At 44.1% G+C, this 18,038-nt stretch overlaps 1 protein-coding gene across 1 annotated transcript in view; it reads right to left on the bottom strand.

Annotated features, from left to right (window-relative positions):
• Positions 1–3,330: 3,330 nt before the first annotated feature.
• LOC144728850 (serine/threonine-protein phosphatase 2A 56 kDa regulatory subunit gamma isoform-like) overlaps positions 3,331–18,038 on the bottom strand; it is a 29,945-nt gene continuing 15,237 nt past the window's right edge. Inside the window, 14 exon segments of the mRNA XM_078608538.1 lie at positions 3,331–3,593; positions 4,038–4,100; positions 4,102–4,140; positions 6,091–6,163; positions 6,733–6,834; positions 8,643–8,770; positions 9,282–9,452; positions 10,400–10,453; positions 10,568–10,676; positions 10,793–10,852; positions 11,607–11,737; positions 12,586–12,678; positions 14,540–14,650; positions 15,547–15,746. Coding sequence (XP_078464664.1) covers positions 3,459–3,593; positions 4,038–4,100; positions 4,102–4,140; positions 6,091–6,163; positions 6,733–6,834; positions 8,643–8,770; positions 9,282–9,452; positions 10,400–10,453; positions 10,568–10,676; positions 10,793–10,852; positions 11,607–11,737; positions 12,586–12,678; positions 14,540–14,650; positions 15,547–15,746 — 1,469 coding nt within the window. The 3' untranslated portion in view covers positions 3,331–3,458.

Here is an 18,038-nt window from a genome sequence, read left to right on the forward strand (position 1 = left end):
GCCCCAAAGTCTTTAACAAGCTGGTATGACCACCTATTTATCACTATCCTGCTCAAGTCTGCTTGGCTTCCGAGATCGGGTACATTGTGGGTGATTGTCATAGGTGGCATTGATATACATGGTAGAAATTTAATTACATTACTGCAAGGTAGACCTTATAAATGCCACATGAGCAGACGGCCATAGTAGGTATACAATAATACGTGAGTTTTTTTTATGTAAGTTTATTCTGTAAATGTAATGACGATCTGTACAAAATCGGAAAGCGTCTTATGTCATGTACGTTCATGTGCTCAATTAAAAGCACACCTGGGTACAATATATGTACAGTACAACGTAGGACTGCAGATTTGGGGCCTACAATCGAATGAAGTTTCAAACTAGTATTTTTTATTTTATTTTCGTGAACGGCATCTGCAGCATCTGGTTTAAGTACGGCAGCGCTGACGACAATTTCACACACGAGTGGCCACTCTTATCCTTGGTTAGTTTATAACATGAACACACAAGCCCGAATGACTGCCACCAGAAATGTGACCTTGTAAAGTGAGCGGTATATTACAACACAACATCGCGATAGCATGTGCAAAAAAAAATATACTGTTTATACGTATATCACAGCGAATTGCTTTTTCTCAGGCCAAGCAAATGTGTGGAAGCAGACAAGCGAGCGAGCGAATAAAGTTGTGTATGCTCTGAATTATCCTCCACCCCCATTAGACACTTTACACACATTACTCAAGGTACAACGAAGCAGCAGAAAAAACAAACCAACCTACTTTTCGTTATTCTGTTAAAGGAATAAACACTTTGCATAACTATTTCAAGAGCGTTTATTTGCGTGGCACATCACGGATGATTCGCGGTAACTGCAGCAAGAGGACAAACTAGCGCGCTGCGGCAAACACGATGCTGCAAAGGGTTCTGCCGGTGCACTGTGAAGTTGCTAGGCTAGTGCGAGTGGAATCTTTGAGGACCTATAAACGCTTGCCTTTAATCCCCCCTAAACTATTGGTGGCGGTGGTGCTTTATGCTCTGAAAAGAAAGTTAAGCAAAGCCCGGCAGTTTGGAGCGTGCCCATATCAGGCAAACTGTTGTAAAATGGGACTCCAGACATCGATGACCAACTCTCACCATAGGATCAGTCTGCAAACTGTGCTGTGGCCATCAGATTCATTAACTCAATGGATGGCTGGCCTCTTAATACAAAACCCACGTCTTTTGCAGGCAATGACAGTCGACTCCAGTGCCATTCATGCAGGGCTTAATTTCAGCCGGATGTCCTCTGGTCAGCGACCCGTTAAATATTTGTCCAACCGGCACATCACATCCAGTAGATCTCTATGGCTGTGGCTGGAAAGTCGCATACCAATTTGGTGTACCAGCGATCTTAAATGAGCTAGAAATGAGGCCCTGCTTGTATTTCAATCCTTTGTCGTGCTACTTCCGCCTCAAGAGACCCCAGTTGGTGAAGATGGCTCTCGGTTCGTATCACTTGACCCACTTCATGGCAGTCGAGTAACGTGTCCATATTGTTGTGCGTCTGCCTATAAGCCATAACAAGGGTGAAAGTGGAAAGCAGTTGTCATGCTGCTATTCTGCCACGAATTATAACGGTGGCCAGATTTCCAACCTTTCAGGGCAAAAAACGGATCCCACTACTGCGGGGACTCCAGTTGATACGTAGAGCAGTTGTGGGTTTTCCCACAATGCTGCAGCAGAATTTTTTTTTACTTAGGTCAGATACTATTCGACAACCACCGACACCTGCTGACTGGCAAGCACGTGTCACGAAGTATGCTGGACATCGGAGGCATGCAAAGGTCCTTAAGCACTGAAGCCGTGACACAAATCTGAGCAATCAACACTGGTTATGGACACTGCTCTCCATAGCAGAGACCATATCCTTGGCACCGAATGATGATTGAGGGTGGGCGTGTTTGCCCACGATCCATTGTCGCCTCAAGATACGTCGGCCACATCACCTGGACAAAGCGTGGACTGTGGACAGGCGAGCGTGCCATGTAAAACAGAAACTGTGCACAGCAACGATGCACTTTTTTGTTTGAGCACCGCAAATTGTGTATTCAGGCATCGTGGACACTGTATTCCTGTCACCTAGCTTCGCGTATGAAAACGACTGACTGTACATACTTGAGTTTGTGCTGCCAAAGGACCCTGATTAGAAATACTCCACCCCCCGCCCCCCCCATGCATAAAATTATAGCTACAAAAAAGTTTACTGTTGGGTTAAGGTAAATAGTAGTAAGGAAAATAGGATATTAACAAGTGATTTCACCCTACAGCCGCAGTAAACAATAGAATGCAAGTTAACTAAGTGTAAAACAAGAAATTAAAAACATAACATTTACACAAGGATTCTGCAACTGAAATTAGGGCACGAATGAGTCGTCACGCTCAAACTCTTGCAAATGTACGTCACCGCTCGCCTGAACTAACTCGCTTGCCTCGCAATAACCGTTTAGGTTGGCAAGGAACCTTTGATATTACTGTTAAGATAAAATAACAGTTTCCTTTGCACGCATGTACTGCTTTTCAATAATCAATACTAAAAATGGAGCCAGTCTTCAACGGGTTATTTTTTTAATTAAAAAGGGGTTTTGATTAAAGAATGCATGGCCGAGACGCGGTCTAAAAGAGCTGTGGCCAAAGGCGCGCACAGCCAGTGGTAGCGACAAAACGCCAGGGTTCAAGTTTGCGAGTTGTGAATTATTCAAGCTTGCAAGAGCTCGGCTTTCAAGGTGGGTGGTGGGGGGAGGGATGGTGGGGTTGAAATGGGGGGGGGGGGGGGGAGCAAAGGAATTATCACCTACAAACTGTACATATGGGGAAAACTCCACCAGCAAAGTGAGGGGAGTTCACAGTAAAAGCAATTCATACAGCTGTGGAGCAGCATGACCGCATTACAATGCCTTCGTGTTAAATTTGGGCTTGCCGGATAACGTTATCCGCTTTCGGCAAAAGTGTGTCACTGCCACTTACAAGGATCGTGGGTGGGGGGGCTTTTAAAAGTCTTTCTTGTAGGCCCTTCTTTGTCGTTCCCTCTAGCACCGCCCGGGTCCCCTCAGCACACGTCCAAAAGAGCTTCAGTTTTCAAAATTCGAGTGCAATCTGTTTCGGTATAAACAGGATGACGCCTTCCAGTGTGGAGAAAGATGTCACCGCAAAAGTCCCCCATTTGGAACACCGAAGTGCTGTTACCTCCCTTAGGACCCGCAGGGTGACCACCTTTCTCCAGGGCAGCCGGCCGTGGGCAGGCGAGTGTGGGTGGGGCGGTAGGTGGTGGGGGGGGAAATAAAATGACACTTTCGGCGAGTTCTTCATTGAGCGTGGAGACGAAACCCCAACGATCGCTGGTCAGAATTTGGCCCCTCAGGGCTGCGAGGAAGAGGAGTGCTGGCAGCCAGAGGCGCTGGGAGTGGGAGAAAGGGAGCAGATCACATGGCCTCGGGTGAGGTGGACAGATATTCCTCGGCACGCCTGTGCACCTCCAATGCCCGCATGGTTGACATGTCCTGGGGAAGTTCAGACTTCCTCCGCAGAAGCACCTTCTTCCCATCGCCTTTCGAGTTCTGCACATCGCCAGCACACACAACGTGAGTACAGGGAGATACGGTCATTAAAGGGGAATCCTTTTAACTTTTAATCAGGATGTCATATCCTAACGCGTGAAATGGATTAGAGAAGGACAACTGGGCATAAATGTAACTTCGCAAGATAAAATATTTTATTAGGCATACAACTTTGGTTCACATTTTAAACACACATACAAGCATTTGTTAAATTAAACATTTATAAACATGGGAGGTAGGGGGGAGGGGGGCTGGCTTTCATTTATCTGCATGAGTCAATGGCACAGATGTACGAAATTGACGCATTAACCACTGCACTGCTTGCGGAAGCACCTAACGCGATTACAAAGGGTGCGGGAGGGGGCTGGTAGTGCATGGCCCTTTAGGACCGACTGTGCCAGACAGTGCGCCCATAAGGGGGCTTTTTGCCAGAACGCTGCACACCTGCACCTGCACCGCCTCGGTCTCCATGCTTTTCTTGAGCAGCATGATGTCTTCCGAGGACGGGGGTGCCAGTCTCCATGGACACAACCGCACCGTTCAGGTCCTGCGCCAGATCACAAGGGGCCAAGGTTGACATCTGTATACGGCAGCCCCCCCCCCCCCACTGCACCTGTCCTCGTGCTTGCCCCAAGTGCATAATGAATTATTAACTCACTCGCCCACGCCGTAGAAACACCAGTCGGCACTTACGGACATGGGAGTTGGGCAACGTAAAGGCGTATTTTTTTGGAATTTGTTCATGGGCTCAACAGCAAATACACTCACAGCTCGATTTTAATGGGCTCGGGTTGGCTATAATCAGTGCAAGAGGATGATTATGCCTTTACTGTTGCCACACATATACAATATGAAAGTCTAGTTTACGCCACCTACACGTCACCTTGTGCATTTTTATGAGACGTTCATGCAGGTTAACACCCTCCTAAATTAATGTGTACTGCCGAAAAAACACCCAACAACAACACATTTAAATTGAGGGGAGCGAGGTGGCTGAGAAGTGAGAGCATGGAACCAGAACTGCCGAAATCCTGGATTTGAATCCAAGCAACCACCCAGAGTTAAACTGGGTTTTGGAGTGGAATGAGTTGGTGGTCTCAGCTCAGTCACCTATTGAATGCACCCAAATAACATTTAATGTAACACTTGGCTAAATTCCAGCTTTGAGAATAAAAAAAGCAGTTTCAGTCATCCTACACGAAACAATCTAGCAGAGAAATTCATGGATTTTGCACTTTTCCATGTTCTTTGTGATACAAGTGTTATGCCAGGCAATATGCACAGATTATAATTTTGTATAGACACTCATCTCTAGTTCATTATTTTGATCCCTTTTCACCTTCAATAATTGCCCTGGATACACACTTAGATTTCCCAGACGTATCCCTCTTAATATTTCTCCAGTTTAAACGGCGACTTTGATTCAATGATTATTTCCTCCTGTTCGGTGAACTTTTTTCATGGCTTTTGTTTTGCTCATTTATCTTTAGCCCCACTTTGCAGCCTTCTTTGGTATTTCTTCAATCATTTCCTGTATTGCTTTACTTTTGGTTGTTATAATGACGATGTCATTAGGGAATCTGAGATAGCTAATATGTTTCTACAATTTATCCAATCGAAAATTTCAGAAAATATATGCGAGTGGATTTGTGAATAGCCTTGTTTGACTCACCTTCCAGTATGAATTTTGTTACTTCCTTCATGAAAATATCAGTGTAGGTTGTTAATTTTTTGTAAATTGTTTTGATTTCCAAACATTTCATATATTTAATGTAGGCCTTGATTCGAGATAACTTAAATGACTATACATTTTCATTGCATCAAGTACTTCTTTCAGTCTACAAAGGCCAAGCACAATGGTAAATTATATTCATTAGTTTTTTATTTAAAATCTAACATATAAATAGGTTTAATAATTTTGTTCCAATATCTGGTCCCGCTTCTTTGATGGTGTCTACAGTTATACCATGGTTTGCTGCTTTGCAAGACCATGAGAGATAGCCATGGCTTGGAAAGGCCTTAATTCAGCAGTGGATAGATCGTGGCTGTGGATGAGTGAAAAAGATAGCAACAATGCTTCGCTGACGATCATAAAACCAGGAAATCTTAACACATGACCCAGCGGGTAGCACATTCGCCACTCGTTACAGAGTTTCACGGTTCGAATCCGTCGGCCGCCCTCATTATTACGGTGTGCATTAACCATAAAAATAAGTGCCATCGACTTCAGAGTGGACGTTAAAAAAATCCTTGACATTATTCGCAAGAATGAGTGCCGGCATTCAAAGGGGTCAAATTATAAAATTTCTCAACAGATTTCTCACTGGGATAAATACGTAGCAATCATCATTTCCTAGCGGGGAAAAGTTGGCTGGACCCTCCTGAAAACAAGTCAAGAGACTCCATGAGGTTTCCTTCGGTAATCAGGCCTAAAAAAAAAAAGCCAAATTTAACTCAATGTATAAATAAACATTTTAACTCTTGCAACAAATTATACCTGAGGATTCGATTTGGCGAGAATTTCTATCTTGTACCAGGCTTCTTCCCTCTCTTTAAACTTCATTTTCTCTCTGCAAAGCCACAAATGTGTTAAATGTTAACAGTAACAGGAAAATGCACAGTCCTTGCTACTAAGCCTTGACATTTTTCATGTTTTACAAGAGACACATGGTCCTGCTTGGCCTGTCGAGTTTATAGTTTCAGACAATGGTTATTACGAATATATAAGGTAGTATTGCATTTAAAGTCACGTGTCAATCCACTGCTGGATGAGGGTCTCTCCACACTGCGGGCCGTGAGGTTATTGACCATACTTCACCACGCTACTTAAGGTGGCGTTGCATAGATGAGTGCAGAGAAAAGTACAATTGATATTGCTTCACTGCCCTCTGCTGCCCACAATGCAGCCTGGAAAGAGCCAATACTAACAATCAAACATAATACCGTAATGATATTTTTAAATCACCCCATCACAGAGATGCAAAAAAACACGACTACATATCACCGTGACCTGTTGTTATATTTACTGGATGCATTATCAGTTGTTCTCAAAAGCCAATAGTGGTGTGTGCCAACCGAGGCGGGTAGTGTCATATAGCAGTGTAAATAAACTCCGAGTAATCACTCACGGCACACTTACTTTTGCCTTTCCGCTTTGTACTGCTGAGTGCAGTCATCAAACAGCTTTTGGTTCATCTCCATGAAAAGCTTCAGCGCATTATAAATCAACCCGTGGATGGTCCTGAAGATCACAGTGTATTGCACACAGCACTTCGTCAAAACAAACAAAACTAGTACACCACTGACGAAACCTGACATTTCAGTGTTGTTTGTTCAACTGCTAGAAGGTAAAACATAATGTGCATCTTGTATAATAGAAACAGCATGACTAGGAATGAATGAAAACAAGTCTACAATGCCCTAATAAAAATATTGAGTTGTCTGCTTTGCCGAACTGCAAGAAAGAGATCCAAGCCTAAAATGCAAGGGTTTAATTTATGAATAAGGACGTATAATGTGCCTAAAATGCCACATTCCCTCAAAGCACCCTACTAAAAAATATAACATAAAAATAAAATTTTTACAGGGGAAGAAAAGACAACCAAAATAAAGGCGCTTCCCTAAACAGGCATCAGTGGTAACCTATCATACCAACCAGATGAACTGGTTATGAGACAATGTCCACTCGACAAACAATCGGCAGCGATTGAATTAACGGCCCTGGCCACACCCAGTGGGGATTTTACTGAAATACCTTCACTACCTCATCGCTGTGCACCCTGCACTAAACACTGACCCCCATGGACATTGACCATATTCTAAACTTACCCTATTTTGGGGTTTCATGGCACCCAAAGGCATAGCCAGTGGCACATTTGCTTAAATTCATTTTTCCGAACTTTGCAACCAAAAGGCTGTAAAAAAGTTAATCGGAGAGTGCACGGCTCTTTACTGCTTTAGCCTCACGAGCTCACCTTGTGCACTTATTACGTGAATATACAAATGTAAGCTATTGGCTACGAAACAGGTTGTTAAAAAAAAGCTTCAAAAAATTTAGAACTATTTGAACGGTTGGTTGTATGCACAACAGCGAACCCTTTTAAGGCATATAAAGTGTTTCAAGAGCCGCTTCCAAGCACAAGAAGTGTGTATGATTTCCCAAACTATAAAATAGAGAGCGCAATTTATGAATTCTGGGGGTTTGCCGGTCTCTTAAAATTAGTTAGTCATACAAATGATGGCCAATTTATTGACTCCAGTATATGACATTTCTTTGAAAAAACTATTTATTTGTATGAAGACCAAATTTACATAATTTAGAGCTTATAATGTTCTGTATGTTGCCTTTTTATATTATGTAAAAAAGAATAGAAAAACACCAGTTAAACCAGGAAAAATCGCAAGCCCATTTCAAAACACAACCCAATGGCTACAGTAGTTACTGGACTGTAGGGTACGAAACTGGAAATGCCTGGCACGTGACATTCCTGTGCAGCATGGAGACGAAGCCTAACAACAAGTCAGCATTGCTTTGCACGAGGTTACATTTTTGACTTTTGAGAGTGCGATTTAAAATTAATTTTATGGGTCGCACAAGAACACCCCATTGTAGTACATGGGACCACCTTCTTTCAGGGCTACACACCGTTCTGATGTGACCTTTTTTTAGTTTGCGGTCAGAAATTATACCGAGACCCGAGACAATCTTCATCGGTCATAAATGTGACACTGGTTAAAGTAATAGGGCAAAGGTGCAGCCCTGCAATGTATTGCTCATTGCACTGCTGGCAGAAGGGCCTCTGCTGGAGATAGCACCCCAGACTTTATGCCCCACCACACATGATGTGCTCATCGATTGTGAAGTACCAATTTATAAAGAGGCGGGGGAGTGGGGGTATTTTAAGAAAGTTGGTCCATTATTTCAAATGCCACGCGAGGAGATCGAAACGTCCACCTCTGGGTCGAAAGTCCAAATGACACTGGTGCAACGATAACGCGAGCAGTCGGTCGCTGGCTGCGAAGACACCGAGCCGTGAAGGCAGACCTTACTTGTTCCAATGGGACTTTGAGTTGCGGTAGAGGGCGGGGAACATGATGGGCAGGATTTTGGCGGCGTTGTCGCTCACGAGGCTCATGATGTACTCGTTGTTCCAGTAGTAGAGGGCACGTTCCGCCACCTCAACATCAAACGCACAAGTGGTGCGGAAGAGTTGGCGCGTCTCTTTCGAGGGAACAGGCATGACACTTCCACAAATCGCTTATTTTTTGTTGAAACCCGTTCGCCGCTCCGTTATTAACGCAAGACATCAGCTGTCTAACAAACGCGAAAGGTATCGGTCCATTAAAAGAGAACATTTCTTTTAGCCTGACACCAGTTTTTGAAAATGCATATCTGCGCTTTAATTTCAATGTGCGTGCAAACAATGCTTCATTTGAGCATCGCATCATGTTTGTTGAATGCACTCAGGAGCGTGTTGAACCCCTTACGTTTTTTTTATTGCAAAAGCTCGGCTCAACAAATGACGCTCACGAGACTCAACAACGACACAAATTAAACAACGCAAAGTAAACGTGGTGCAAATATATAAATGGCTAAATTGCATTCAATGTTTCGTTTCGCAAGAGAGAGAAATGTTAACCTTTGAACGTGCTCCTCATGCCCATTGCATCCAATATCCACTGGCTCACCTGGAAGTGTGGGCTGGACACGCACTTGGCCAGCTGGCGGAACAGAGGCTCCATGACCTTTACAAACTCTGACGGCTCAATGACATCCAAAATCTCTTCCAGCTCATTGAGAAACATCACCTCCTTGGGACTGTGGGTCTTGGGCCAGTACTTCAGCAGGCCCATTACGACCTACCAGGAGAACAGGGTTGAGAGCAGCGTTGGCCAATTGGCATCTCTCCCGAGCCGCACGCAGCTCTTAAATCCACCACATGCGACTATCAAAGGTGCATGACATAGAACATACTATCACAGTAGCAAAGAATAATGAATGAAAGTTGTGTACAGTCTGTTCTCCTATAACGCCACGTGTTTCATAAAGCAAATTGGATATAATGCGATGAAAGTATTGGGGAACACATTTTTTATAACGTGGATGCGAACTGGATATAACGTGTTTGAGTGAACATAACTACGTAGCGCGAGTAAGGCTGCCTCGGCGTAGCATCACACAAGGCGGGACGCTGCTGGATGCTTGCAGATGCTACCCAGCCTGCATACGTATTTCACGTGCTATCGCGGACTGTGCTTTACCCTAAATTATTGATTATAACGCGATTTTTCCACAACGTGGTGTTCTTCAGGAACGCAACTACCGTGTAATAGGAGAACAGACTGTATGATATATGATACATACACTTGGGTCTTTGCAGAACTTACGGGTACTTTTTGGCTCTTGGTCTGTTACAAGTTGGCCACCCCTGGTTTAGAGCAACGGTGTCTTTTCATATCGCAGTTAATCTATGGAGGCTCCAATGTATACACAGTTGCCCGTCCAGCACTGACGAGTCAGCGAGTCCAGCGTATGTTGGGTGTAGTGGGTACATTTTGAGGGATTATTTGCCGTAAAATTCCCCACTCTAGAGGTGTAAACTTGGCCTCTGTATAAACAACCCTCCAATGAGATTCAACTGAGTCACCGTTCGTGCATGGGTATGCATAAAATAAAAGCGGTAACGGCCAGTATGTAAGTTTTTATCTACCCTTTTAAATGTTACAAAAACAAGACCGCTCCTTGTGTTTGGGTTCTTATTTTTCAGACCACCAGTATTGTTGTTGACTTTGCTGAGCACCCTTACCGGTTCTGTGAGCGTGCTGTCCTTCTCTAAAAACTGGACGACACAGTAAGCAAGCTGCGAACAACAACAACACATTTCAAACGTCAGGTAAAATTGTTCAACTTTTCGTATTTTCTGCAAAAGACGCAGTGTCAAGTCGTGGTGCAAGACAATTATCGCTGTCCATACCTGTGGGTGGTAGACACTCAGGGACTTGACTTTATGCAGAGGCAGCAGCACTTTCAGCAGAAACACCTTGTGCTCCTCTTTAAGCGGCAGTGCAAAGCCATTGATTATACTGCAAAGACACAATGATAGCCCTCCGTTAGGGATTTTACAGGAAGGCTGAAGTATCTTTCAAGCTTTCACAAAGAAAACGCTTCAAACGGCCTAGAGTGAATCGAGGGACCTTACCTTCCTAATATTTCGAGGAGTTCTGCAATGCCGTTGTGGTGCTCGGTTTCATAAATAAACCTGTAAGGGCAAAAAGCAGACAATACCAATACAGCACAAACGTCAAACCACTCATCTGTGTAAAAAATAAATACATATAACATAAATTAACAATTATTTATAAATGGTTTATAAAACACAGCAACTATTTTCGCAATTTTTAGAAAACAATGTAGGCATGCAGAACATTATATTCCTTAATATTGAATAGTTTCAATATAAATGATTTGCTATTTACCATTCTTAATTTGTGTTGTAATTATTTTCATATTGTGTTTTTCTATGTCGTTATGGTGAACTTATTTAAACCAGAGTACTGGTTTCTATGGGATATTTTATGTACATGTACAGACTTTTTGTCTAATAATTTCTGAATGAGGGCCTCCCTCCATGCCATGTGGGTCATCACGAGGGTTGTTTGACCATGCTTCACCATGCTGGTGAGCGCAGGTTGGTGAAAGCAGCGAGCACACACATTGGAGCAAAGTAAAACAAGAGGTTTTGTGTGCGCCTTCCTCTGCTGACATTATAATGTAGCCCCGAAAGCATCCTACGACACCTGTTTAATGCACGACGATCATGCATCCAAGCACTCTCCAGCCTCAAACCTGCTTAGCTTCCAAGATCTGACATGACTTGGGTGCATTGCCGGGTGATTTGGTGATAGGCTTCCAATGGGCTCTGACCGGGTTAACATAAATTTCATCTGCATCCAAAACAAAGCGTGAAAGTAAACCTTAAAATGAATCCCATATAAATCGTTCTCACTGCCGACCTGTAGAATATGTTGTTGATCTGCTTTCGGATGTACGCTCGGAGTCCCAGGAACTTCCCGTAGATGCGGTGCAGTGTGGTCTTCAGAAAATCTCTCTCACGTGGGTCTTCACTGTCAAACAACTCCAGCAGCTGCACGCAAGGAAATGCGGAAGTCGGGTGTGAAGCACAAAGGGCCCTGCTGTGAACCTACGCCATTGTGAGTGGCCGGCAAATGTTGTACAGGCTTAGGCGATCAAAAGTGCCCGCAGACCATGTAACGCAAATGGAAAAATCACGCACGGTGTTTGTGAAATTTAAGGAGCCATTCCCTAGCCCCGACTCTTACAATGCTCAATGGAAAACCATCATGTTATTTTTTACTATTAGTCACTTCAAATTATTTTGCCAACAGCAGATGAGATATTGTACATTTACAGCCCCTTTGTCAATCCACTGCCAGATGAGAGCCTCTCCCTGCTGTCCAGGTAATGGAGCTTATTTAACCATACTTCACCACGGCAGTCATTAAACTGCGGGTTTGTGATGGCGAGCAGCACGAAATGTTGCGATTCTAGTTTCAGTACGATACATTTTTCTGAACTGCCCTCTGCTGACAGCACAGCTCTGCAGCAGCCTCCCACACCTGTCAATTCCCCATCCAAGCACTATCCAAGCTCAACCCAGGCTAGCTTCTGAGATTTCACAAGATTGGGTGCATTCCAGAAGATTTGGCTGCCACGACTTTACATGCAATAAAGAAAGCCGATTGCCCAAAATATCGCCCATTTTATATATGTTCCATTGTAAAGCAAAATCATTGACGAATTACTTGATATTTTCTAAAAGTAGATGAGATATAAGCACTGCGTATATATACGTACAAAATGTATGTACACGATTCTATCATATTCGCAAGTTATTATTATTGTGGCTTCGATTCACCTGGCCTACAGGAAACCGTAATGTCTAACAAAGCAGAGAAAGCCTCGCGATCTCACCTGCAACACAAACTTCTGATCGATGTACTTTTTTGCGACGTTTGGCTGGAAGTCGGGGGACTCCAGAAACCGTAAGAAGAATTCATACACCAGCTGTAAACAAGAAAGGAGCCCAATCAGAGTTGGTATATATTAACTGCAATATCTGCTTGCTGGTCACGCTTTCCACGCAAAGAGTTAAAATAGGCACAAGCGTTGTATGCCATATTTCATAAGTATGGGTTGTATTATCTGTACCGCCCTTGTAGAGCAAGGATCGTTGTGCAATGGGTGGGGGGCAGCACACATTTAACTGTGACCCTGCGGATATCAACAGCATCCTGTAACTCAAGCTGAAATTAATAATAAAACGACCGAAACCAGTAATGGAAACTGAAAAATGTGAAACAGTGAAAACAGAAAACAACGAAGTACCAACAACAGGAAAACTCATACAAGGGAACATCACTTTAAAAAATGGCACTAATTGTAAGTGAATGAAGATGATGTTTTATGGGACCTTTTGGCAGTATCAAAGTATGAAAAATAAGAATAGGTTTTCCACTTTTTTCTGGCAACCTATTCTCATATTTTGGTACTGGCAAAGGAAGTCCCATGATATAGCTGCTCTGCCCGAGCTCTCATTACTCTGATAATGCTTGTCTTTGTGCTGTACGCCTTTTGGCGTCCTCTGGTCTAACACCGTTTTGAGACTAGGCTCAAATGAAAGCTGTCTCTGGTGTGGACCAATCAGTTTCAAAGACAATGCATATATTATCAGAGCATCTTTTTTGTTTGCATTCTGACCACAAGTGTTGTGGTTAATGCAGACATGATTCCTCATAAAAGGTTTCTGTTCGGTGTTCAAACATCTGTTTTGTTGCCAGAAAAAAGGGGAAAACCTATTCTCATATTTTGGTACCGGCAAAGGAGGTACCATGAAGAATAGGTTTTACCTTTTCTGAAAATAAAACAGTTGTTAAGATGTTCAAACACCAAATAGGTACCTTTTGCAAGGTATCAAGTCTTCATTAACCACACGTACTTGTGGTGAAAATGCAAACAAACATGCTCTGATAATATATGTATTTTCTTTCAAACTGATTGGCCTACACCAGAGACAGCCTTCTTGATGGCCTAGTCTCACCAGTGTCAGACCAGAGAACGTCCAAAGGCGAACAGTACAAAGACAATGCACTATCAGAGCATTTACAGAAGATATGTTGTAACTCATTTGATCCAGGAAAACATCAGTGAATCTAAAGACTGTTGCAAGAGGGGGACCAACAATTAAAACGGTGTTCCATTTAAACAGCCATGACAGCGATTGTTGTATTTATCAGTAACAATACACAGGGTACAAAGCCGGTCCATAACTAAGGAACAAGTAGATTACATAATTTACATAGAAAGCTATAAGTTTACAGTATGCCAAAGGAGAATTTTGCATGTAAAAAAACTGGATGAAAATTAGAAACTGGGATAACAGATGTGTTATCCCAGTTTCTGATGACGGAGACTTGTGTTGCCTCCGAAACGTCGTGATTTTTGTTTTTATTTTATTTTACTTTCTACGTGACTTTACCGAAAAAACCTAAGAAGATGATTCCTTGCAGTCACGAAAGCTTCAAATCTAGAATTAACAGATGTGTAATTTACAAAGTGAACAAAACTGAAATGGTGTTGGGCAGGACATCAGGTGACAGACGGGCACATTTAAAAATGGAATGAATGCCAATGGAGAGAATGAGAAAGAGAGGTATGCAGAAAACATAATGGTGGGTTGAGAACAAAATATTTGGAGAACAAAGGACAAATGCTGCAAGAGATCGTGAAGAGTGTACGAGTTTGTAGGGAGGCCTTTGTCCTGCAGGGAGATGTTAATGGCAGGGATGTTACCGACAGTGGGATGTGAATGAAAGTGGGGTGTTAATGGCAGTGCGATGTTAAAAATTAAAGACGGTGAGTTGTGTACCTGCAAATGTGGCCAGGCTGCCTCCAGAGTGGGTTCATCCTCCTCGGGGTCAAACTCCGCTCCCGTCGGATTTGAAGACGGAGGCAATGTCCGAAACATGTTGACCGCAAACTGAAAACAGATGACAAATTAAACAAGTCTTTTCCTTAAACTATCGCACAATAATTTGAGACAATGAACAAATGTACCATGTCTTCCTGTGCGTCCAATTTGAGTCTTTTTGTTTACGTATAGATGACTTCACACGATGTGCAAATAAATATATACCTTTGTGTACAGCAAAGTTTACTGCTGGATGAAGGCCTGCCTATGCATTTCAATCGTGGGAATTCTTTGGACAATACTTCACCACAAACTGGTCAGTGCAGATTGGTGAGGGGATGCGCCTAGGACTGGTTCAGATATTACTTGCCAATGGTGTGAGCCATGGCCGGGTTTTTTAAATTCAGGTCACCGAGTTTATAGCGCACCACCTACACTCTAATACATGAGGAGAAATGTTCTGAAAACCCATTAATTCAAAAACACAAAAGCACGAGATATTTCCAGTTGAGGACATGACAAATTAGTTACATAACAAAGGAGACATTTAATTGATAACAAAGCTGGCAAAAGCAGATTATACATTTTTCACAACTATAATAAAAAAAATGTTCAGATGTTATGACAACCAGTTTGTGCATGGTGGTCACCTATTGAAACACAATCCAGGCTCAAAGAATGGACGAAATCAAGCACATTGTGGGTGATTTGTCAATGACAATGGGCTCTCACTCGGTTGTAAATCAAGTTTACGTTTCTATGCATGTTAGTTAGACTGAGTGACCACCTGACTATTCAAATCACCACAAACGGCGCAAGACAATCCCAGGTGAGTGCTTCACAATGACGCAAAGCGTTTGCAAATAATAGCACCTGCCGATTAATTTGCAAACGCCGTCATTCCGTCGCCGACCGATAACCGGTGGCGTCGCGAACCGGCACCGCCAATGCCACGGCACACGTACCACGTGCACCACCTCCGGGTAGATGGGCTCGGTGATGACGCCACGACTGTGCGTGATGTACTCCACCATCTCGTTCAGCGCCGCCCTCTTCACCTCCTTCCACTTGAGGTCACTGAGCGGGTCCGACACAAAGTCGAACAGCACGCAGCACTGCCGCAGCTTCTGCACAAACAGCTCCTCTCGTTCGCCGGGTGGCGCATCTGAAACACGAGACGGTGGGAGGAGGTGGGGGGGCAGCGCGTGATCGGTTACGCCGCACGGCCCTCCACCACGAGCCGCCGTCGCGTCTTTCTCGAGTTGGTCAACACGCACACACATGAGCACCCTTTTAACTTTGGCTCCATGTTGTAGCGATGCCTACGCCAAGCGGCGCTGATAAGGCAGAACGCAGGTTATGTTTTAGAACTACGGTATCTTTAATGTGCCTCTGCTGTTTACTTTATATGAGCAACACGCAATTGTCATGACGGAGTACATTTTTATGCTTAATCGTGAAGTATACGTCCATTTGTCAATTCACTGTTGACTGAAGGCCTTCCAACGTCTTGTCTGTCAAGTGAGTTGTTTGACCACACTTCACTATACCGACCATTAAGGGGAGATAACTGTAGTAGCCCTCAACTGGTTCAGATAACACTCATCACCGAGGATGGCTGTAGCTGGGAATCAAACTCCGGAGGTTGCCAGGTTCATGGAAAAATGTACTTACTCTTGTACTGGCACTCAACAATGTCAATACATTAAACACGTAAATATATTGTTTTGTCACTTGAGAACACTACACGTGTGCATGTGTAAGAGTAGAGTGGACTGTAAATGCATGACTTTCATCAGCACTTGTCCATCCATTGCTGGCTGTATACACGCACACACATACCTATAAATGTATACACATAACCCGGGTTACAATAATCCACGTGAAGTCTATTGTTGCAGGTATTCAAACACTGTATTTTCCATTCACTGCCCTGTGTAACATACGTCACAGTTTTTTTTCAACACCGAATTCCATTGAAGAAAAAAGGGGCACATTTTACTGTCGGTTAACATCCGCCGCACAGTATTCGATTACGCAGAACACATCTCCCGCAATTTCCCGTGCACAAACAAAAAGCTGCTTTTATATAAAACACTTGTGAAAAAAACCAAAACATAGGCACACAGCACAAACTACAGCGGCAGCACGTAACGCGTCCATGCTCTCCCGCCACCACTCGACGAGTCCACGCAGAAACAAACCAAGTGCCGTTACCATCCTACCTCTGATTTGCAGGCAAACGTAATGTTGATACGGATCGCCGCCACTGTTGCTCAATTCGAACACCATCCTGAAATGCCGGTCGCCGTCAGCGGCCGTTTACGAATAATCACAAAAAAAAAAGAGGAGGCCTCGCGCTCCTGCAGCGAAATAACACCACGGACGGTTCCACGGGGCAGAGGCCGTTAGAGCAGCGCCAGCGTGCACTGTACACAGGCTATCACGCCGCGGGATCGAAGCAGAAACATCATGACGTCACCCGAGAACATCGACCTTTCTGACGCGGGTGGTAGTGGGGGGGAGGAAGCGGAGGCGGACCCAGCGCAAGAGCGCGCCGCCCCTCGCCCCAGCGGCCGCTGAGGAAACGAGCAGTTTGCGGCGAACGTGACGGAATAACGCTGCTGCTGCCACGACTAATAAAATAAATAAAAAAAGGCATAACAATAACGAATTCGGAGGTAGGCCGCGGTTTCCGTAAGAAATGCCTTTTGTTTGCAATCAATAGACAAGCCACCTCCACAGCTTAAATCCCAAGTCACAGTCGCTTAGCCGGATATTTTCCGCTTCTTTCCTGCTTCCTCGCGTTTTTTTCCCCAGCCGCCCCCTTCCCCTTCCGCGAGAGATGGTAATCATCGGGCCGGTCACCGTGGCAACAGTGATGTGCCGTTGAACTGCTCTGGTTGCTACGCAGCAGCGGCTGCTGACGTCACGCTCCAAATTTAGCCTCCTTGCAAAATCAATTCGGCTGCAGAAATATGGGATGGATGAAGAAAAAAACAAATGCTCTGCTATAGTTGTGTTGCACTGTCTGTCCTTTTTCATCTCTCCACCCCCCCTTCTCTGTGGAAACAGGGCCCTGGGCAAACAAAGGCGTGCAGTTTAACACACAGGCCGAGGGGCGAATTTACAAAGGGCTCGTTCGTGTCCTTCAGTCGCTCATTCAGAAGCCGCCGCATGATCCCCAACGCAGTGTCAATGGGATATTTCATGACGGCAGTGCGGTTCCCACATGCCAAGCGAGCGAGCCTATTCGCTCTCGGTGGGAAAATAGACCAACCCAGAAGAATTTGCCCGCTTCGCAGGGAGGCGCGACTGGTAAGAAATGGAGCACGATGCATAATACATTTTTTTTTTAATTAGCAGACTTCTTGCATCAATTAACTCAAATTTTTGTTCTGTCCTACAAATCACAAAAGGTATAAAGTGTATTACATGTGGCCCATAAGCCAACGGG

This window comes from Lampetra planeri, chromosome 30, assembly GCF_965212315.1.
Source record: "Lampetra planeri chromosome 30, kcLamPlan1.2.h2, whole genome shotgun sequence".
In the NCBI taxonomy this organism is placed as follows: Eukaryota; Metazoa; Chordata; class Hyperoartia; order Petromyzontiformes; family Petromyzontidae; genus Lampetra; species Lampetra planeri.